We start from the raw sequence: 22,890 nt of genomic DNA on the forward strand, positions 1-22,890 counted from the left end.
CATGTCTGTCTCTAGCATCTGCTACAGTAAGCCCCACTAGCTGCTTAATGAAAATGTTAAATAGTTGAAATTAAGCAGCTGTTGTTCAGAGAGTGAGGAGGAGAAAACTATTGAAGGAATTTCTAAATCTGTCTAGTTTCCATTAACTTTTTTTGAGAACACTGCGTAATAATTAAAAAAAATAAGAATAAAGAACTTCATGCAATTTGAATGTAGATATGAGTTGTCTGTGCAAAGTAGACATGCAGTTGCACGTATCTTTTGTACATGATTTTTTTTGAAAATCAGGCTCCCAATGTTGTTATTCACACTTCATGCTTGTGTTGAGTACGAGGAGAAAAATGATCTAGGACAGTGTTTCCCAAGCTTGGGACGCCGCTTATGTAGGAAAAGTCCCTGGCGGCTGGGCCAGTTTGTTTACCCGCCGCGTCCGCAGGTCCAGCCGATCGCAGCTCTCACTGGCCGCGGTTCGCTGCTCCAGGCCAATGGGAGCTGCTGGAAGCGGCGGCCAGTACGTCTCTCGGCCTGCGCTGCTTCCAGAAGCTCCCATTGGCCTGGAGCAGCGAACCGCGGCCAGTGGGAGCTGCGATCGGCTGGACCTGCGGACGCGGCAGGTAAGCAAACAGGCCCGGCCGCCAGGGGCTTTCCCTACACAAGCGGCGTCCCAAGTTTGGGAAACACTGATCTAGGAGATTGGATTCCAGAATGTTTTATAGGTTTTGCTGAAGGCTTTTATAAATAAGCAGAATTTACTTAGAAAAGCTTCTTGGTTTCTGTATCCATTTGCAGAATGGACCTGAGAGGATATGCAGAAGACAAGTTTATTAGTAGTAGGCTTGTACTTCATACAGTATCAAAAACATGCACAACTCTAATTTTTCTTTTCTTCTCTCAAGGTTTTTCTTTGTATCTTGTTTCCTTCACCTGTGTTATACAAGAGCAGTGGTGCAAGCAAATCCTAAATTTGTGACATCATTATGACTGATTAAAAAACAAAACACAGCACTGCCCTGGTTTCTTCAACTGTCAGAAAGAAACTGTCAGAACTAAATTGAAGTACCAGGATAGGGTATCCTGCAGCTTATTCAGTTTTAGAGTTTCACACCACAGACAGATTTTTTGGGTGTATTCTCCAGTGGCAGACCTGACTGGGGCTAACTCTTAATAGAAGCTCTGAGGCAAACCTGGTTGTCTATCAGCATAGTGATCCTCATCAGTGCCTGCTGCAGCTGTTTATGTGCTGTTAGCGTTCATGAAATGAGGACACAACTGACAGAGCTGATGAGAGGAAGCAGCCAAACAGGGCAATTTAGCTGATGTGCCTGACTGCAGTGTGAAATGTGTGACATGCTTGGCTGGCGATAGCAGCATATACAGATCACTCAAAACTGACTGTTGGGAAGCAAGAATGTGAATCTAAATCAATGGATTTTTTTTCCCCATTGAAATTCTAGATAATAGGATGTCAAGTTAGACTCTTAATCTGTCAATCTGAATTTTAGTCCTTCATAAAATATTATTGTGCCTTGTAGTCTGGTGCCCTGCATTTGGTTTAACATTGGATTTTTGTTCTGATATGGCCCCAGGCATTTGCAGTCAGGTGACCAATGTATTTCCTTAATAAATGTATTGGTAGAAGTGTTCTAGTATCACTGGCACAGATTTATAGTGTAGGTGCTTGGTCAAAAGGCAGTTTGTTTAGCTTTTTATATTCATTAACAAGTTCCTTGTTTTTTGTATGTTCCAGTAAAAATAGTGTTTCAGAAGGTCCAAAGTAAAAAATGAAAATCTAGTCCCCAAGTTTTCTCTAAAGATGTATTTGAGAGAACATGTTTTCTCCTGGATATTCTTGATAACACTGCACATTTTTTCATAGGATGATGATGAAACTGTACCTTCTGCTCCTGATCCTCCAAGTCTTCTCTTACATGAGCGTGGAACAGGTTTTTGTTTTGACTCCAGGTAAATTTGTCATATCTTTCAGCACTGTTACCAACCCAAAGAAAAAATGTTACTGTTCAGAACTTCCGAGTGGTGTTTATTATTACCAGGGAATTCACTCTTAGATGTGCAATTCGGAGGACTGTTGGCATTATGCCTCATTTCACAGAACATGACAATATTTTTGGCACATAAATGAAATTTTTTTTTGCCAACCTAATTGTGAGTCTTAGTTAAGAACTTTTATAAAGTGTTATGTTTGCTAAGAGCAGACTAAGCATTTATGAGCGGAGAGAATGGTTTCCTAAGAACCTGCTTGGTCATTAAGACATTCAGTAGAGTTTGCATTCAGTAGTAGCTGGAATTATGTCAAAATTATGTAACCTTTTTGACGCCATGTTATTTTGGAATTTCAATATAAAACTGTTTTAACTGTATTGAACATTTCAGTTAAATGTCTGTTCTAATTAACTGTAAAACACTTACTTGGATACTTAGGGGGCTAAACCTGCTCCCATTTAAATCAGTGGCAAAACTCCGATTGACTTCAGTGGCAACAGGATCAGACCTTTATTTCTCATCTTTACTCAATGATACATTGTGTCAGTGTTTCATTTTCTTTTTTCTTTCTCCCAAGTTTTGATGTGCACAAGAAGTGTCCCCTTTGTGAAGTGATGTTTCCTCCTAACTATGACCAGAGCAAGTTTGAAGAACATGTCGAAAGTCACTGGAAGGTGTGCCCCATGTGCAGTGAGCAGTTCCCTCCTGACTATGATCAGCAAGGCTTTGAAAAGCATGTTCAGATGCACTTTGAGCAGAATGTTTTAAATTTTGACTAGATAAGTATAAGTAATTTTTGTTTGGTTTTTTTTTTTTTTGTAGTCAAGCTTAAAAAACATCTCCAACAGGTAGTCCACCTAGAGAAAAGAAAATGCAGCTTTCATATAACTTAATGCAGATATCTAAATGCTACTTTCAGTATACAATACTCTACAGTGTAATTGGAGTTAAGGTAAATCTTTGGCCTATCAGCAATTGTCAGGTTAGCCTCTCCATCTAATATTCTAGAAGGAAAAAAATCCACCTTGTATATATGTGTCTGTGTTTATTCCCTGTTTAGTGAAACCTGTAAGGACACAGGGAGAACTTGGATGTAATTGGCCTCAGAAACAAAGTCTAATTTCTTGGTGCTGTTCAGTTATACAGAATGACCGGAGGTTTCTCTTGACCATGATAATTGGAGCATGATTAAATATTAAAACTTACAGTATGTAATAAAAGGATGTTTCTCATAGTAACCTTGTGAAGTATTTCTTTGGATAACTGTTGATTCAGAACATTACAAAACTTATCCTATGAAAATATAGTTTTCTAATCTACTTCAGAAATGTAATGTAGTTGCATGTATTGAGAGACTACATGCTTGCAACAAAAAATAATTTATGGCAAATACTTTACTTTTACTTATGTTTGTCTTAGCGAATAACTTTAAATAAAGTACATTTATGCTTTAAAGAAGTATTTTTATGAATTGAAAGGAACTGTTATGCTTAGGATGACTAAAAAATAATTGTTTAAAAATCGCTACCATTCAGTTTCATTTGCATTTAGTAGTAAATATTGTTTGGAGAAACTCATTGTATATGGTTTTCATACAGAATCAAATAGTTTTTTTTTTTTGGACTAGGGTTTTTAAAATCTTTGACATCTTAATTTTGCACATTCTTTCCACTATGTAACTATCAGTATGTATATCTAAAAACATTTTATATTTGAAGAATTACTTTAAAATATGTACTAACTAAACCAAGAAAGTAATATGTTCCTTTGTATAAAATAATTTGCCTTTCACCTGTTGTACAGTAGTCTTGTTACATTAAAGACAAAATTGTTCATGGAGTCTGTGATGTTCCCCCTATGTTTCTTTAACCAATTAAAGTAGTAAATTTATGTAATTTACTTTTAAAAAAAGTTTCTCTTAGCTGGAGTAAGAGATGACTTATTCTCATGAATACTTATTTGCTTCTCTTCCAGAAGAGAAGACCTGAACAATTGTGTTGTCTGCAGTTCCCTTTTTCATTTATGTGGCTAGTGTTTAATAAGAGGTTGGATTTTCCCAACTAAAGCTGGTGGTCATGGACAAATTACATCTGAGTATGCAGCCATTACATCATCAGTTCTCCATGTTTTCTTTTAAGTCTTGTAATTCTGTTGAGGAAATTAGAGAGGAAAACTAGTACTGTCGAGGGTTCTTAGAAAATTTGTACTAAAATCAGTGCTCAGTATTTTGTTACGCTATTATTGTGACTCTTATTTACTAGTATAAAAAATATATAAACAAACACATTTTAAAGATAAAATTATTAGTAAAGGCACAAGTCTTATTATGGCTGTGTGGGCCACCAAAATCTGAAAACAGCTTCAGAATCCAAGTTTGTCTTGAAGCAGATTCAGGACTGGTAGAACTTTCTTACCAAAATTAAGGTGTCTTCTCTGAGTAGTATCCCTAGAGATGCTTTGCTTCAGGTGCACGTGCATCTCTTGAGCTCCTGATAGGAGATTTTCAATTAGAAGTGTCCGTTTGGCCTGTGCCCTATGCCTCCTCATGCCAGATACCGATTGCAAAAATAAGGGTCTCAGTTCCTTCTTAACTGCCTCGGCCTGAGGTGGAATCCTAGTGTGTCCACCTTGGGTGGACTTGGCTTTTCTAATATTTCTATAGTGGTTAACAACTAACTATAAAAACAATCTTCATGTATTTGTAGTTAGATAAGCAGTGCGAGAATTGCTTTACTCCTCTTTCCCCTTCGGGAAACTTTTTTTCCTGGCAGGACATGCCTGGCTCATCAAGTTTTAAACATTTCCTCTCCTGCTGAGAGACTATAACCCTTAAGCAATGGTCACTCAAAGTGTGTCCATTGCTTGGGGGAGTCCCATGTCTCCCAGAAGTGCAACTTCTGCCTGGCCCTCATGTCCAGTGCAAGGAAAAACTGGGAGATTAAACTCAAACAGCTAATGATAGAACGCTCCCTTTGGCCAGCTTCTGAGTCAGGTCAGGAGACAATGCCCCTCCCCACAGTACATCTGTCACCAGGGAGATACCTTGGAAGACTTTGGAGACTTCGGGGGAGGCTTCCAAAAAGAGGAGTGTGGATTCTAACCTTAGGGAGCCAGCTCCAAAGAAGGCCAGGTCCCTGGTGAGATCTGAAGTGTCGACCTCTTCAACGCCATATCATTGAGTCGAAGGATTCCTTTTCTGGTAACCACAGCGCCATAAAGTCACATAGCATGAAGGAGAGGGACGGCTCCAACAAGGCCTCAGCACCTTTCACCACAAGGAGGACAAGCAGACACTTGGGACTGGCACAGTTAAATTCAGGCCAGCCATCAGTAAGTACCTATGCATGTCGCACCCTCAGCATTGAGCAAACAGCACCAGATGCCATTGTCATCTACTTCAGTGACTGTGGTCTCTGCTAGCACGTCAGGACCAATTCCGTATTTGGTATCCTAGGAGTTCCAGATACATTTAAGGACTTCTTGATAATATACGAACTGGAGTTCCCTTTCCTCATGGGTACCGAGTCTCTCTCAGTACCAAGACCCTGATCTCCAGACTACTGTCTTTTGGTACCACAGGACTCTCCACTGTTTTCCGCAGGTGTTTCTCCTTTGGATGAGATGGAGGAGGATGAAGGAGACTTCCAGTCAGTCTCCTCTCTTTCTATTTCTGTACAGGGTTCTCAAGCATATCCCTTTAGGAACACATTCTCTGAAAGTCATAGGGAAGATCAGGTTCGTTATCAAGGGTGATTGAACCAACTTTGCATGCTACCCCCACTTCTGTACATGCCCCCCAGACTAGGGACCATCTAATAAGGAGGACAGAGTAGTACAGCCCTCTCTTCCCCTACCCCTCACAGGAGGGGACATTTCAGGAACAAGAAGCTAGAGCAGAGGAGGCCACCCCTTAAACACGTATTTCATACTCCTCTCCAGATAAGGCGGTTATTCCTCCACCACCATCCATGACTGATGGTTGTTGGTGATTTCAAGACCTCATAAAGATAGCTGACACTCTTAATTCTTTTTTGAAGGGGACAAGGATTCACAGCACAAGGTGGCGTATGTCAGCAACAACCTCTAGGATGGTGTTTCCCATCAATGAGATGCTCCTAGATCCGGCTAAGATGGTGTGGCAGACACCTGCGACTATTCTGCTCACATGTAAATGGGCAGATCAGAAAGTAAGGGGATCATAATACTACTTTTCTCCCACACTCCATCTCACTCCCTGGTGGTGGATGCGGTAAATGAGGGGTAGGATAGCACTTCTGTAAGTCTACCCCATATGACAAGGATCAGAAAAGGCAAATGGCCTATTTGTGAGCAACCCTGCAATTGAGATCACAAATGATCAGGTGATCATGGCCAAATTTAAGCTTGTAGATAACAGATTCATGGCTTTTATTGAACATCTGCCACAAGAATATAGGGAGCAGTTCCAGTCTAACATCTCAGTTCATCTGGCCAATTGGTGGCCAGAACTGCTCTTGAAGCATCCTTAGATGCTATGGACACTGCTGCCAGGGGCATGTCCATGGTGGTGGTTATGCACAGGCCATGATGGGTCCATCTCTCGGGGTGCTGAAAGAAGCATAGAAGAACACTGTGGAGGACCTAGCTTTTGACAGTTTTAAACTGTCCTCAGAAACCATGGTTGAATCCTTGCACACGCTAAATGATACAGAGCTACTTTATGATCTATGGGCATATATACAAATAGCAAAAGATTCAGTAGGTCACAGATTGCACAGAGATCATGTCCTGCTCAGTTTTCTAGGTTCCATAGTTCTACTGATCCCTTAGAAAAAGACAAAATTTCAGAGAAAGAGGGTCACCCACCTGCCCTGCATGATTACCGACTTTGAAGCAACAGGTTTGATGGGTTGCTCGAGGATTTGAATCCTCTCAAACCTTTTAATTTACAAACTGTGCCCATTAGCCCACTTCTCCCTTGGGAGACGGATCACTACAGACAAGTGGATCATACCATCCATTTTACATCACTCCCTCCTTGCCCCTCTCAAGCTTTTATTGAGACAAGAAGTGAACTCTCCTTTGATTAGGAGCAATAGAGCAGGTTTTTCCTCCTCGCAAGGGATTTTAGTAAAAGTATTTCCTTGTGCCAAAGAAGGCCAGAGGGTAGAGACCGATCTCAGATCTAAGGCTTCTAAACAAGTTTGTAAAGTCTCAAAAGTTCAGGGTGGTGGCTCTGGCAGCTATAATTCCTTTTCTAGAGGAGGAGGTTTGATTTTTTTCAGTCCTCAGCCTGCATGGTGCATAATTCCATATAACAATATACCCATCACATGGGAAATTATGCTTCACTAGAGGGCAGGATAATTTCCAATACTGAGTGTTACCCTTCGGCCTTTTCATGGTCCCAAGGATGTTCTCAAGAGTCCTGGCTTTTTACCTCTAACTAGAAGCGATCCTAGTTTTCCCATATCTCAACAACTGGCTACTCAAGGGCCATTCCTACGAAGCAGTGCTATCTTCCAACCAGATGGTCCTTGGTCTGTTCCAGGAATTGGGATCTGCAACTGAAAATAAAAAAAAAAATGTCCACGTTAACCCCTATATTGAAGATACAGTTTGCAGAGGCATATTTGCACTCATGGAGAGCCTGAGCCTACTCTCCCTTAGATAGATTTTATCCTTATTGGGTCTGGTACGGGCAATTCAGGGGCAACCTCCAACCACAATAAGGAATAGTCTTCAGCTCCTGGGAAACATGGCAGCTTGCATCTTTGTGACCAATCCCACAAGGCCATGTCTCAGAACGACCTATTCTCCAGTCAGACACACCTTGGACAGACAGGTGATGGTGAGTCTACAAGTGAGGAACTCCTTAGATGGTGGAAGAATCAACTCCATATCTGTGCATGTGTTCCCTTCTGTCACCCAGTCCCTTCAGCGACTTTAACAATAGATGCATCATAGTTGAGTTGGCAAGCCAACCTCAATATCCTCACAACTCAGATTTCCTGAGTTGTTCACCTGCACACTCTCCACATCAATCTGTTGGAGTTCTGGTGTGTCATTTTCTATCTCTCAAAAGGGGCAAATCAATCAGGGTCATGATGGACAAGTATCTTGTCGGTTCTGTATTAAGCACGGAGGCATAAGACCCCCTTTCTGTGTGCCGAAGCCATGAAAATATGGAAATTGTGCATAGCTCATAAGAGCCAGATTTAAGCAGTCTACCTCCTAGGTATTCAGAACACCACAGCTGATATCCTCAGCAGATGCTTTTCACAGAATTACAAATGGGAGTTAGACACCCAAGTTCTCCACAGGCACGCCCCTTAGTTTTCAGTTTAAATTGATTTTTACCAAAAAAACCCCCAGGCTTTACAAAAAGTATGTTTTTTTTCCTCCTGATTTTCACCCTACTTTTGTATCATTCAAATATATATAAAAAAACTTGTTTTATTAGGAAAATACGTATATCTCATGCAATGTATTATATTAGGATAAAATGTTAGTCTGTGTGTATATGAAAAGCTGCCTGTTGAAGTAAGACTATGTATTAGTCTGGAAGTTGCACACAATAAACAAAGAGGCACGCACGTAAGCTCTGAAGGGCTTGTGCATCTGAACGTACTGATGAATCTCTTACTCACCACATATGCATTTCAAGCTGTTAGCAGATAACGGTTTAAATCTGACACTAAAATGGGAAGAAAACAAAAATCTTTATCAGAATGTTTCAGAACACAAGTATTCAAAAATAGCAGAAAGGCATGTAGTTGAGTGTATACATTGCAAATGGTGTGGCCCAATTATTAAATATAACTATTTATAGGCTAATAGTTCCACATCTACAACAATAAATTCTTTATTCAAATTAAAAGTTTTATTTGGGAATTAGAGATCTATTCTTTTCTTAAACTCAGAAGTGGCATTGTGTTTTAGTTCTGCAGCAAACCACATTCATCAAAGCATTAATCTACTGAATACTTTCCCCCGTCCTTCAGTCCTCCAAAATAAACTGATAAATTCCTGCGGAAAATTAAATAAAATAAAAACCAAAACTGAAGGGTCCTATCTGTAGCATATTCCTAAGATGGGGACTGCCAGAGGTGGATCTCTTTGTCACCCTTAAGAACAGGAAGTGTCCCCTTTTCTGGGCCACCATTCCTTGGGAAGTGTTTTTATTCTATCTTGGAATAAGGGTCTGTTCTGTGTGTTTCCATCAATGTCGCTGATACTAAGAGTGATGAACAAGACCAGATAGGACAGAGCTAGAGTTATTTGTGTAGTGCTGACCTGGCTGAGACAAGATTGGTACCCTTACCTGCTTCACCTGGATGTTCAACTGTCATTCAAATTCCTGAACATTCCTCATCTCTTATCAGAGAATGTGGGTCATGTGCTTCACCCCAACCTAGTGGTTCTCTGCCTCAGGGCATGGCTCCTGGTTGGTTCATTGGTTTAGAATCCTCCTGCTCTACAGAAGTACAACAGGGGTTACTGAATAGTATAAAGATCAACCAGCACTACTTACTTGCAGAAATGAAAGATTCTTCCATTGGTATTGTCGTCAATGCCATCCTTTCAGTCATCCTGGATTATCTGTTGGAGCTAAAGAAAGTGGGGTTATCAGTTCCATTAAGGTCCGTTTAGCTACAAATCAGCCTTTCATCCTCCAGTAGGATTCTCCATATTTGCTCATCTGGTGTTGTCTAGGTTTATTAAGGGTTTGGGGCATCTCTACCCATAGATTAGAAATCTTATCTTGACCTGGAATCTCAACCTGGTACTCAGTTACCTTATGAGACCTCTGCTTGAACCAATGGCAGCCTGTTCTTTGTTACATTTATCTATGAAGATGGCCCTTTTAGTAACCATCACATTGATCCATAGGGTTGTGGAGATTGGAGCCTTGATGGCAGATTCCTCCTTTATGGTGTTCTTTAAGGATCAGTCTCTTTATGTCCACATCCAAAACTCGTACCTAAGGTTCTATCAGCGTTCTACCTTAATCACTCCATTCAATCTATCAATGTTTTTCCTGAAGCTAGAGAGTTCTCTATAGGAATCCTGTTTACAGATCCTGGATGTTAGAAGGGCATTGGCTGTCTATTTAACTAGGACCCAAGGAATTTAAGAAATGGCCTAGGCTCTTCATTTCTTTTGCAGCTAGATCTATGGGGTTTTCGATCTCTGCTCAGAGACTATTGAGATATTCAATAGCCATGTATTATCACTTGTTATAATACTGCAGGTGATCATCTCCACCCACCAACAGGTGATAGCACATTCACCCAGATCACAGGCAACAGCTACGGCATTACTGAAGAATGTACCAATATTTGAAATATGTAGGACCTCTGTATGGGCTTCAGTATGTATGTTTTCAAAACATTACACCCTGATCTGTGCTGTCAGATCTGATGTGGCACTTGGTTTTGCAGTATTATCTTCAGTTCTGGACTCTATTACAAAGCTCTCTCCTCCATCTAGGGATATTAAGTAGAAGTCACCTGAAGTGGAGCACCCACATGGATGCTTCTCAAAGAAGAGGAACTTACTCGCGCTGTGCAATAACTGCAGTTCTTTGAGATGTGTCCCCCTTACAGGTGCATCACTATGCACCCTCCTCCATCTCTGCTTCAGATAGTTCCTTAGGGGACATTTGTGTGAAGAAGGAACTAAGGAACAAGCTGAAGCAGAGATGGAGGAGGGTGCATAGTGGAGCACCCATAGGGGGACACACCTCAAAGAACTACAGTTACTGCACAAAGCGAGCAATCTTTTTTTCCCCTCCAACTGATATGTATAGCAGGGAGATTTGTACTTGTTTACATTTATAAAGTACCTACCTAGTGCTCTGACTGGTTCACAAAAAGGGCCACAGATAGGTATCAAACCCCCACAGCATGTTCCTATTTAACTTCCCAAATCCTCAGACAATTATCCATCTCAAAATCATGCCTCCATCCCTGAAGACCACCTAAGCTGGGCTGCTTTGGCCCAATGGGGAATATGAATATGCACACTTTACCTGGCCAGTCTTGAATCTCTGAATGAAGACGTCATTATCGAACAGCCTCCGAAGAATTCACTTTTTCTTTAAAAATGTTGGAGAGTGTTTTGTGTGGGGAAACAACTGGAAAGAAGCTCGTGGCTACAGCTAAAAAACTGGCACATCTTGAAAATCTTGATGTAGCTTTTTTAAAGGATAGTTTGTAGCATTCCACAGAATTTGACAACTAAACAGGTTGCCCGAATGTTTTAGTGTATTTGGTTTTAATTATTACATTGAGAAACTTCCAAAAAAGGAAATGAATAATGCATAAAAATACTATCAGTCTGTGCAGATCAAACTGATTACCCTTAAAGATAATGAGAAGTAATAATAAAGATTCATATTTGTTTTGGGTCAGAGGCAGTTTATTTTAAATGTGATTTGATTTACATTTATAAGCAGCTTTCTTGACAGGAATTTTGATTCATTAAGTTGCCTTCAGTTCTAAAACAAACCTCTGTCACTTTCAAACTTAATGTACTTTGTCCCCAACAAAACATATGAAAATATAATTTAAAGCACACTTTTCACAGACACAGTACAATACATTCACTATACACAGTATAACAAAATAGTCCCATCTTTACCTGTTTAATAATACTGTCACAATGAATAGGTAAATAGAAACTGGAATTTCATTTTCATAGTTGAAAGGAATTTACATGCAATGACTTTTTATGACTGTTTAGCTGTTAAATTAACTTAACCAGCCTATAGTTTCTTGCACTAGAGCAGAGCCAAATGATACTTGCTGTCCCAATCTGCTGCCAAAACAGTTCAGAAGGTAGGAAGTAGCCAAATGAGATATTTTATACATCAAGTTGATTCTCATGTCTGGATCATTTAAACTGAACAGACAACACTCCATTGCCTCAAATCCTGAAGAGAAGATAATTTGTTTAAATGGGGGTTTTGTAAATGCTTCTTTAAAACCTCATTATGAGGCAGTCAATAGTTGGTTAACAGAAAATTGTCATCCTTTCGAAGTTCATTTTAAATGTTTTAGAAAAATGGAGAGGTCTGTTTCCCATTTGTCTGAACTTTCATGCAAAATACAGGGAGAGAGGAAAGTTACTACATTTCAAAACACTTAATTTGTTTTCATGGGAAATAGGTCTGAATTTTTATAGGTTTTTTTAAATCTAAGCTTCAAAGAATAGCACTTGTGAGAGAAGAATGCTCAAGGCATGATGGTACTGTAAGCAATATATGTTCATGTATGGTCCAGACAAGTTATTTTATGATGGCTCTTGTTTCAAGTCAATCTTTGACACTGGCTGCAAGAAGCACTTCATCTTCAGTAAGGCTCATGTCATATTTCAGCAAAGTGATTTGTAAAGCTAAACAGACATTTCCAATTGGAATGCAGTGATGTACAACAAGAGGCAAAAAATATACAAAGAAAATTTCAAAATATAATGAACGTGAAGGAGGGTCACTAGAAATTTCCGTAACACAAATAACATACCTCCTTAAACCAAACTTAGAATTTTTATTTGCAACCACAGGCATAAGTTAGTACTGTAGTTGCAAGAATTGGCAACGCATAAAACATTAAATCTGTTGGCAACAGAGAACTACAAAGTGCTTTAAAACTTCATCTGAGATGAAGATAGAATTGTTTCTCTCTCACACACAAATTTGCACTTAAGTATTTCGAAGTGTCTTTCTAACAGTAGATTTCAGGAGAAAATATTTAGTTGGCCTGGGATCTTCGTCCTCAAAAGCTTGATGGGCATGAACTTAATACATCATCTTGTATAAAAACAAAGTAATAATCCTAACACTAAAGGTGATTGTTTACTAGTTCAAATGGCAAGATTTTCAGCATTTCAAAAGGGAAAAAAGAATTTGCAAGATAATATAAAATACAGCAAGCACACCTTTTTATGTATGTTATTTAAGTATGAAAATATTTTTAGCATATTATGTTAAACATTCTTTCTTATTTATATTTCCAATACCTAAAGACTTGCTACACCACTGATAAACTCCATTATGTAAGGCATGTTAACCAGTTTGACAATGGTGGTATTGTTTTGGTTTTACACACACATGAACGGATGCGTTGAAAATCTTCAACCACATTACAATCTTGAAATGATGTCAGTGCCAAGCGTTCCTCTTCACGCCCCTATTTAACACTGCAGTACAACTAAATATGCAACACCCCCTAATTTTTGTTTTGGGGAAAGTGTTCTGAAGAACCTATAGCTTTTTTTTAGCACCTTATATCAAAGTAATGAAAATGGGTATGATGATTACAAGTGCAAATGTACAAAATCATTAACTCTACAAAGATACATCATTCCAAAATTACAGAAAAATTTAAAGCATGCATTTCATTTTTTTCAAGGGTTGCTGAATGCTTCCCCTGAAAAAGGTGGCTGGTTTCAAAATCAGCAACTGCTGGTGAGGATTTCTTGGCACATTTGTGACCAGCATGTTATTGCTGCATCTTCCTGATAATCTCAGCAGACACTGGGGGATGGAAATTGATTGTGTGGTGCCGCAAGCCCTGAGCTGTCTTGTAACTCTTTCCACAACGACATTTGAATGGTTTGCGTACACGGATCTGTGTTCTGTGGCCATTCTTGGCATGGTACTTTATACCGTTCACATTCTGTGGGTGAAAGAGTGAAATATTGGTTGTCATATATCGTCTAACATAATGGCTTGGCTTCCTGATATAAAAACCGGAACTGACTATTAAACTTTTTGGGACAAAATTGCATAATTATTAGTAACTGTCTCTAGGTGTTTGCTACAGTACAAATATGCCCTCCGTTCTAATGCATTCAAGACATGACTAAGGGCTCGGGCCCTAGGAAGGCATCATCTGCAAACTAGGGCATACAGTTTTAATGGGTCAAACTTACCTTGTAACCTATCACTAAATGGTTAACCTTTTTAAAATTAATATGTGGTATGACAAAAAAGAGGAGGTTACTTACCTCTAACTGGAGGTTCTTTGGAATGCGTGGTCCCTATTTGCACTCCAAACATGAGTGCGCATGCATGCCAGGCACTGGAAGTTTTCAGCAGCTGTGTCCACTGACCTGCACGCACTTCATATGTTGCCTCGTACTCCAGGCAAGGTTATAACAGGCCATGCAGGGTGATGCCCCCTTAGTCATTCTCTTACTGCTGAATCGGGCTGTCCGTCTGCAGTGGAGGGGACAGTGGGCGGGTACTGGAATACAAATAGGGACCACACAACTTGAAGAACCTCCAGTTACAGGTAAGTAACCTCCTCTTCAAGTGATGGTATATTCATTCCAAACACGGGTGAGTACCAAGCAGCATCAGCTCGAAGATGGGTGAGAGGTATAGCCGTCCGCAGGATGGCATGGTCCACAGTCACATCTTCGGCTGCCCCTCTGTCGATGCCATAGTGCAGGGATTCTCAAACGGGGTTCATGACCCCTTAGGGAGGTCGCAAGATTATTATGTGGGAGGTCATGAGCTGTTGGCTTCCATCCCCAAACCCCACTTTGCCTCCAGCATTTATAATAGTGTTAAATATAAAAGGTTTTTTAATTTATAAAGGAGGTTGCACTCAGAGGCTTGCTTGTATGAAAGGGGTCACCAGTACAAAGTTTGAGAACCACTGCTGTAGTGGGTGGTGAAGGTGTGTACAGAGTGCCAAGTCGCCACTTGGCAGATGTTGTACCAGGAGACATCTTCCAGGAAGGTGGAGGTGGTTGCTTGGACCCTTGTGGAGTGGGCTGTAATTCTACCAGTTGGTGTGGCATTGGACGGTGCGTGTGGTATTGGACTCCATGATGCAAGCAGAGATCCACTTGGATATGCGTAGTGAGGAGAAGGCTTGGCCCCTGGACCTCTCCATAATGGCAACGAAGAGACATGGAGAGGAGTGGGCCCTGTCTAGGTAGAATGTGAGTGCGCAGCAGACATCCAAGGACTGCAGGTTCTTGTCTGTGGGAGTTGCGTGAGATTTAGGGTGGAAGTCCAGGAGATGGATGGATTGGTTGAGGTAGAACTCCGAGACCACTTTCAGGAGAAACTTAGGGTGAAGACGTAATGAGACCGTGTCCTTATGGAAGACCATATATCGGGGAGGGAGGGGGGGCAGTCAGCCATCATGGCCACCAGTTTGCTGACCCACCGAGTGGAGGTGATGGCTACAAGGAAGAAGACCTTCATGGATAAGCGTGAGACAGAGCATGTGACCAGGGACTCGAAGGGCGCTCTGGGGAGGGCAGAGAGCACAAGATTGAAGTTCCAAGGAGGGGCAGGTTTGAGGACCAGAGGGAAGCTGTTTGTCAGCTCTTTCAGAAATTGGGTGGTGGTAGGGTAAGTAAACACCACGTGGCCATCCACAAATGGGAGCAAGGCACTAAGAGCCACCAGGTGGACCAGACAGAGCTAAGGGAGAGGCCTGAGGTCTTAAGTTCTAAGAGGTAGTCTAGGATGATGGGGAAAGAGATGTACTTGAGAGAAACGGTGTTGTGCCCAGGAGGTGAAACGCTTCCATTTCATTGTGTAGCACACTAGAGTGGAAGATCATCTGCTGTGCATAAGTATGGGTGGAGCAGGCATTGTCTACATGCAATCCCCATTCAAAAACCAGGCCATCATTCGAAGCAGGTCTGGGCTGGGATGATGGACTCTGCCCAGGTCCTGGGTGAGGAGGTCTGGCAGATCGGGGAGACCGATTGGGGGTGGGAGAGAGTCTGAGTAACCAGAACTGGAAACCAGAACTATCTGGGCCAGAATAAGACTACCAGGAGGAGCGGTGGTTGCAGGCCAACTACAATGCCTGGGGTACATCAGGGCATGCTTAGATTCGATGGCAGCTTGGGCCTTCCTCCTGGTGGACCATTTTGCTGCCCTGACAGCCCAAGTAATGCTCATACCTCACACACCACAGTGCGCCGCTTTCTCTGTCTCCTCAGCCATATGGTGGCCTGCACCCCATCTGATGCCACATACCCACATTCACTGTCTACAACTCTGGCCCCCTTCAGTCTGCAGGCCCCACATCAACCATCTGGACACTGACCCATGGTCGGTCTGCACCTCCCTCTCGTGGTGGACTGATGCTGCAAGGCACCCCACTTGCCACCTCCGGCCCCATGACCACCCTTACCACGGATGCCTCCCTGGCTGGTTGGGGAGTCCACCTAGATGGCTGTGCCGCACAAGGGGCTTGAACTTATTGCAAGGCACACATCACATCAATATCCTAGAGCTGTAGGCAGTCCGCTTAACCACCACACATTCCTGCCTCTTATCCACAACCAACATATTCAGCTCCTCTCCAACAACACCACTGCAGGGGCATACGGCGAGGAGTGAGTGGACAGCGAGGATTTGTGATGTCGTTTTGGCAAGGGTTGTTGCCACCAAGAGCCAGTCGTCCAAGTAAGGAAACACACACAGAATATCCCAGGCATTGTAGTTGGGCTGCGACCACCGCTGTGAAGACTCATGGGGCCCTGGCAATATCAAAGGGGAGAACTCTGAAGTGGTTGTCACCCACATGGAAGCAAAGGAACTTGTGGTGGACTGGATGGATATCACTATGCAAGTTCTTCATGTTGAGGGCTGCGAACCATACCCCCTGGGGAAAGAAGGTGATGATTGATGCGAATGTCACTATATGGAACATGGCCTTTCTGATGAAGTTGTTAAGTAAGCAGAGATCGAGGATAAAGCAGAGACCTCCTCCCTTTTTTGGGATGAGAAAAGTATAGGGAGTAGAAACCCTTACCGATGAAGAGGGAAGGCACGGGTTCAATTGCACCTTTTGTTAGGAGGGTGTTTGCCTCACACTGTAGGAGGTTGTGATGAGAGAGACTTCCAAGAGGCACTGGGCGGGAAGAGGGGAAGGTAAGAAACTCGATAGAATAGCCATATCTCACAACCTCCAATATCCAATGATCCATGGTGAGCTTGCCCCAGTGGTGGGCAAATAGGGCAAGATGGGCCCCAAAGGCAGTAAGGGGGGCTGGAGGCGGTGATGATGTGGGCTTGCCAAAACTGGGCCTTAGATTGGTCCCATGGTATGGCAGAGTAGGTGACAGAGGCTGATGGTAGTGGATGCTGTGATCTGGGGTGCCATCGGGTGGGGTCCTGATACAGGGTGTACATGGGCTGGTACGGTGCATAGGGGCATGGTTGGTAGGGTGACTTCTGTTGCTTCTGTAAATTCCTGGAGACGGGAGAATCATTTGTGAGTCCTTTACGGAGTGTAGGGACTCATTTGTCTTTGCCAAGAACAACTTGTCGTCGTCAAAGGTGAGGTACTGGATGGTGGTGTGGATCTCCCGCGGGAAGCCGGAGGACTGCAGTCAGGCCTCCTGTTGCATCACTATGCCTGTGGCAGGGAGCGGGAGGATGTGTCTGCTGCATCCATCACTGCTTAGAGGGTAACCTTGGCCGACAAGTGACCTTCCTCCACCAGGACTTGGAAACGCTGTTGCTTGTCCTGCAGGAGATGCTCCAAGAACGCTACTAGCTTGGCATAGTTTTAAAATCATACTTTGCTAGCAGAGCCTGGTAGTTTGATATGCAGAATTGCAGGGCTGCAGAAGAGTAAACTATGCATCCCAGGAGCTCTAGGTGCATTGCTACCCTATCTGGAGGAGTGGAGGTGTGTGAGTGCTGCCTTGCCTGTTCCATCGCTGCATGTGCCACCAGCAAAGTGGGGAGGAGTCAGGGGAAAGAAATCAGTCCCTTTGGATGGCTGTGGGGGCGCAGGACACTGGTGTGTGCCAGACCACCCAGGCAGTTTGAAGGATGGGCTTTGTTTATGGGAAATGCAATGCAGGACAGTCCCCTAGGCTGGAGAATATCTAGGAGCTGATGGTGTTGGTCCTGGACTTCTTCCCATGGGATGCCCAAATTCAGGGCCATCCTCTGCAGCAGCTCCTGGTATTAGTGGTGGTCATCAGGAGGAGAGAGGGTCAGGGGAATCAGTGCTCTGTCCAGACAGGAGGGTGTTGTCGGGATTGGCTCCCTTGCTGTCTCTGCCTCCAGGTCCGAGCTGGATGGTTCTGGCGAAGGGGCCCAGATGGAAGGGTGCAAGGCACGAGAAGATGGATATGGGTGGTGGTAGCGTCCCATGTTGGCCAGTGTGCTCAGGGGGTCTAGTCCTAGGGATTCTGCAGGCCCCAAGTGTACACATACCAATGCGGCGGGGTCGGAGCATACCCTGCCTGGTGTGGTGGCCATGCCCGAGAGTCCGAGCAACGCCTGGGGATCGGGGAGAATGATGGTTCCTTCGTTGAAAAGGCCTTGGAGTCCAGAGAGATCTCCGATGGTGGCAGCTGTCAATGAAGGTGTCCCGCAACCATGGGATGTGGTCTCCAGCCCAGGAAGAGAAGTGCATCTGTTGGTGGTCATGGGGAGGGGGGGGGGGGGGGCGAAGCCAAAAGCGGCGGGGGGGGGGGGGGGGGGGGATATGGCAGGTCGAAGTGCACTGTGGGGAGCAAGTGTTTGGCTCATCCAGCTGTCCATGGCACGTCCCGCTGACTGGTGAAGCAGGGGTGTGTATGTGGTGCAGAGCATGAGAACTCATGTTGCGGTGGAGATGCACAGAGTGGAGGGCTGTCTTGTGGTACGGTTAGTGTGGGAGCCAATGCTACCTATGTTGCCTCCTTTTTAGCTTTACCCTCTGCATGGGGAGGCTTAGGAGGTGGCAGGTGCAGTCCACATGCAACGTCTTGCCCGATCTGACAAAGCTTGTAACAGAGACTTGCTGCGATGGCTGAGAGCACTTGCAACTCTCCTGCTTGACCTTGTCAGATCTGGGAGGTGGGTAGGATGCTCACCACTGGTGAAGGGTGGTGCACTGCTGGTTCTGCCAGTCCAGGATTGGACTCCACAAGGGGCCGGAGAGCTTTTTCCATAAGGAACTTCCTGAATCGCAGGAGACGAGCCTCATTGGTCTGCAGGGGAAAGGACTTACAGATGTCGCAATGTGTGGCAATGAGCTTCTCCTAGGTAGTATAAGCAACGGCAGTGCTCATTTCTCATGGAAAACGAATTGAGGGCATGAGGCACAGTTCTTAAATCCCAGAATGCAGAGCACAGTCCCCCGACAAAGTTGGGACAGCCCCTGAGCGGGACAAGTAACCTACACTAACTAACTATAGACGATACACAACTAAGAAGAAAAAACAAACTAGCTAACTAAATACAACGGACAGTTCTTGTAGAGATTATGAGCAAGCGGAAGAGAAGATTCTGACTCCAACCACACAGTGCTATGAGGAAACTGAGGAGGCGTCGCCCCGCATGGCCTCAAAACCTTGCCTGGAGCACGAGGCAACATACAACGTGTGTACAGGTCAACAGACTGCTGCTGAAAACTTCCGGGGCATGGTGCACCTACGTTTGGAATACACATAGGGTCCCCTCACTTGAAGGAAAATAGATGTTCTTTACTTCCTGACACTTTGAATAGGGATTTTCCAATGGTCCATTCATGCTATTGGAAAAACACCAGTAAGTTAACTTAGGGCTTGTCTTACCAACAGTTCACGGCAAGCTGGGGTGTAAATCTGCCTTACACTAGCTTGTAGCCTACCACCTGCCTGTGTGGACCCTGCTGCCATGCATGAAAAACTCTGTGGTGCGCTTTATTCTCCTATTTCAAAGCAGGGTGAGTCAAAACACAGGGAAACTTTTAGTGTGTAGCAGTAGGTTCCATGTGGACATTTAGCGCGCAATGAGCTGGGGGGTAAGTCTATGTTGTGCTAGCCTTCCATGTGCTACGTAGTTTTAGACAAGCTCTAAGGAACATATTCAAGCAAAAAAGAGCGAGCACAGTAGTATTCAGCTACACTCCTTCAAAGGGCTCAAAGCAGCTATCCCCATTTGCCCTATTTTTAAGATTTTTAATTTTTTTCATGAGGCAGCAAGAAAGCTTGATTGCCTTATATCAGTGGTTCTCAACCCATTGCCCAATCAGCACACAACTGCAGCCCATGTGACATCCTCAGGCCCATACAGGGTGTGTGTGTGTGTGCGCGCGTGCGCGCGCGGATTCGGCCCCCATAACACATAGAAAGCTGCATATGCTGCCCACTATGGTAGATAGAACCACTGCCGTACATGTATAGTACCTAGAGAATTAAGTACACAGGAAACAGTCACCTTTAGGTTGGACTTTCACATGATTCCACAAACCTTCCCTTTTCTCTAAGCCCCCAACCCTTAAAACACACTTGAAAAATAAATAACCATGTTTGTGGATATTTACCACTGAAACCACAGTTCTCTAGCTGTCTTAGAGAAGAACTACTATGCTTAGAATTGCTACCATCACAGTTCCTGCATAGTTTGCCTTTAAGGGAAGATGTCAACTTTGCCTGAGAAAATCCTTAAGTATCTTTTAGTTACACTTGCAGGATCAGGAAGCTGGCAGCTCAAGAGCCTTGTACTAAGACTGGTTGAAAGCCTCTGTTGCTTTCCTAATGTGGTAATAATATCTTACATTCTTCTTGCAGATTCTGAGACCGGCCGTGGTGGTCTATCTAAGCTGTGACATTTTATATATCTGCCTTTAGTGGGTTGGATGATTAATTAAGGACTCATCTAATTGAGGCGTGCTCTCTCTCTTTCTCTCAAGGCTTGTTTACATGGCATAGGAAAGTTCATTAGAAGTGTGTGACTTGTAGAGTGCATTAAATGCCCCATGTGGACCCTGCTGCCACTAACGGAAAGATAGCTAGTTTGTATTAATGTAGAAGTAGGTGCCTTTTACATCACACCCGCAGAGTCTTCATAGGGCAGTCAGAGCACTCTATAAATCACACTCCTCTAATGCACTTTACTGAGCCATGTAGACAAGACCCAAGTATATTATCTGCTTCCTCTTCTAGGGTCTGGGCCTTTGAATAAACTAGGAGAGTCTGAGATTGATTTTCATTATAGCAGCTGTGAACTGTCCAGTGGATGGTGTTTTTCTTGTTCTTCCAGAGGAAAGGTTTATGGACATTCAAAGAGCAATTACTATGACAAGGCCGCAGCCCTAGAACTCAACTCCTTTCTGAAGCTTGTAGATTTGATTGGCTGCACTTAGTATTATGTTTACTAAACTAAGAGGATGAGAACTCTGTAGTAATATGCACTAATTACTACCCTGAACGTAAGGGCATAGTCAGCCAGGCTTAGATTCAGGAATTTTTACTATGCTGAACACTGCCTTCTAATAGTTATAAGGGACAAGAAGGGTTTTGTTAAGATGGGAATATGAGCTATGCCTACCCAGAGCTCATGCTGTGTGGAAGTTCAGAAAATCAAGCCCTCTGATTACGACTTTCACTCTACAGCTGCTGCTGGACAATTCACTAACAAAGTTTCATTAAAGAGTTGTGGTTCCTTTGTACTCTTACAGAACATGAAAGTTGGTAGCCAAAAACTGAAACCTCAGAAGCAAGAAATAACAAAACAAAAACATCAGAAAACCAGGAAATGCACGTAAGGTAATACCTCCCACAGCACATGTCCTTCTAAAGTCTGATTCCAAACAATCAATGATGTATCTATTCTAAACTGGGATATGTTGTATTCTATGCTCCTGAGTAACAAATCTTTGTTCCCAATCCTGTGCTGATCTTCCCTGACACAATTTCAAGCAATTCATATCAGTAGAAATATTACACAACTTTCAACCTTTACTAGAGAATCAGTGATCAGTGGAGCCCGCATTAAGGAGAGAGAGAGAGAGAGAGAGGGGGAAAAAAAAAGGTAAGTGGGCTGTAGAGGAGACTACATTACAATGCCCCATCTCACCTTACGCTACATGGAAAGTTTCTCCTGACCCATTTCACACAGAACTGTGCTTCTTCAACTATATATTTTTTTGTTTTGTTAAAGCAACTGTCTCTAACTCAGTATAAAATGAAGCCTATGAACTATTTGTGCTTGAAAATGTGATGGAGCTTGAGAACAAAGTATCAGGGATGAAATGCTAATCTTCAGCTACAGTGTGCGGGGGTGGGGTGGGGCGATGGAGGAATGACCCAACACAACTCAAGTTTATCTTTAGAAACTTTTGAAAAGTTTGCCCAGAGTAATGTGCAAGAAGTTTTCCCTTTTTTATAACTTCAACTCAAGAGATAGTCATTTGACAATTATACTAGAAGTAAAATGTACAGTTAATGGTGGCATCTGTGCAGTAAAAGCTACAGAGCATAAATACCCCCAGTTTGCATGGCAATAACATGATCATTTATGGTAAATGTTTCAATTCTGGTTTACTTGAAACTTTGTTACTGGATTCTTTAATGAGTTATTCTGAAACACCTCAATGTGCAGAAATCAGATACACACACCTCGATGGATGAAAAAGACAGCACAGCCTTTTTCCAGGCAGAAGGTGCTAGGAAATTCCATCTTGGCTTGTGTTTTAAGATTAATTGGGTTAGAGAAGGGTTTGAAAAAATAGCAAAATGTTCAGGCTATGAGAAACCAACGCAACATGAAACTTGATCTACATCTCTCCATAAAAGCACTGAAAGAAAACTTTTGTTGGAACTTCAAGTCAACTCTTCCTAATTTTTTCCACTGCTCTAATATAAACACCTTGTTGTGTGTCTTGGGTTAAATTTTTTGAGGTATAGAGAACAACGCTGCCAGACCCATCTGTCACTTTTATTGCTCTAGATACTTAGATTAATGATGAGACACGCACAGTTGAGGAAAAAGGCTGCAGCATAGAAAGACATTCAGAAATCTTAAACTAGATGAAAGAACAATGAAACTAGGACCAGAACAGGAGGAGATACCAAAGAGTTCTAGTAATGGTATTGGTGCATTTGTGTGGCTACAGTGGCATTGGTTTGGCAGCACCATATGCCCTAGGATGCTACCACTAG

The 22,890-nt window shown here is 42.9% G+C and overlaps 2 protein-coding genes across 3 annotated transcripts in view; one reads left to right on the forward strand and one right to left on the reverse strand.

Annotated features, from left to right (window-relative positions):
* Nucleotides 1-3,239, forward strand: part of TAX1BP1 (Tax1 binding protein 1) — a 94,899-nt gene extending 91,660 nt beyond the window's left edge. Inside the window, exons 17-18 of the mRNA XM_034760694.1 lie at nucleotides 1,877-1,962; nucleotides 2,579-3,239. Coding sequence (XP_034616585.1) covers nucleotides 1,877-1,962; nucleotides 2,579-2,780 — 288 coding nt within the window. The 3' untranslated portion in view covers nucleotides 2,781-3,239. The remainder of the gene's footprint in view (nucleotides 1-1,876; nucleotides 1,963-2,578) is intronic.
* An 8,940-nt stretch (nucleotides 3,240-12,179) lies between these two features.
* Nucleotides 12,180-22,890, reverse strand: part of JAZF1 (JAZF zinc finger 1) — a 284,073-nt gene continuing 273,362 nt past the window's right edge. For both annotated transcript variants that reach the window (XM_034760695.1, XM_034760696.1), the window contains one exon: nucleotides 12,180-13,661. In XM_034760695.1, the coding sequence (XP_034616586.1) occupies nucleotides 13,485-13,661 (177 nt within the window). In that variant the 3' untranslated portion in view covers nucleotides 12,180-13,484. The remainder of the gene's footprint in view (nucleotides 13,662-22,890) is intronic.

This window comes from Trachemys scripta, chromosome 2 (genome assembly GCF_013100865.1).
Source record: "Trachemys scripta elegans isolate TJP31775 chromosome 2, CAS_Tse_1.0, whole genome shotgun sequence".
Classification (NCBI taxonomy): domain Eukaryota; kingdom Metazoa; phylum Chordata; order Testudines; family Emydidae; genus Trachemys; species Trachemys scripta.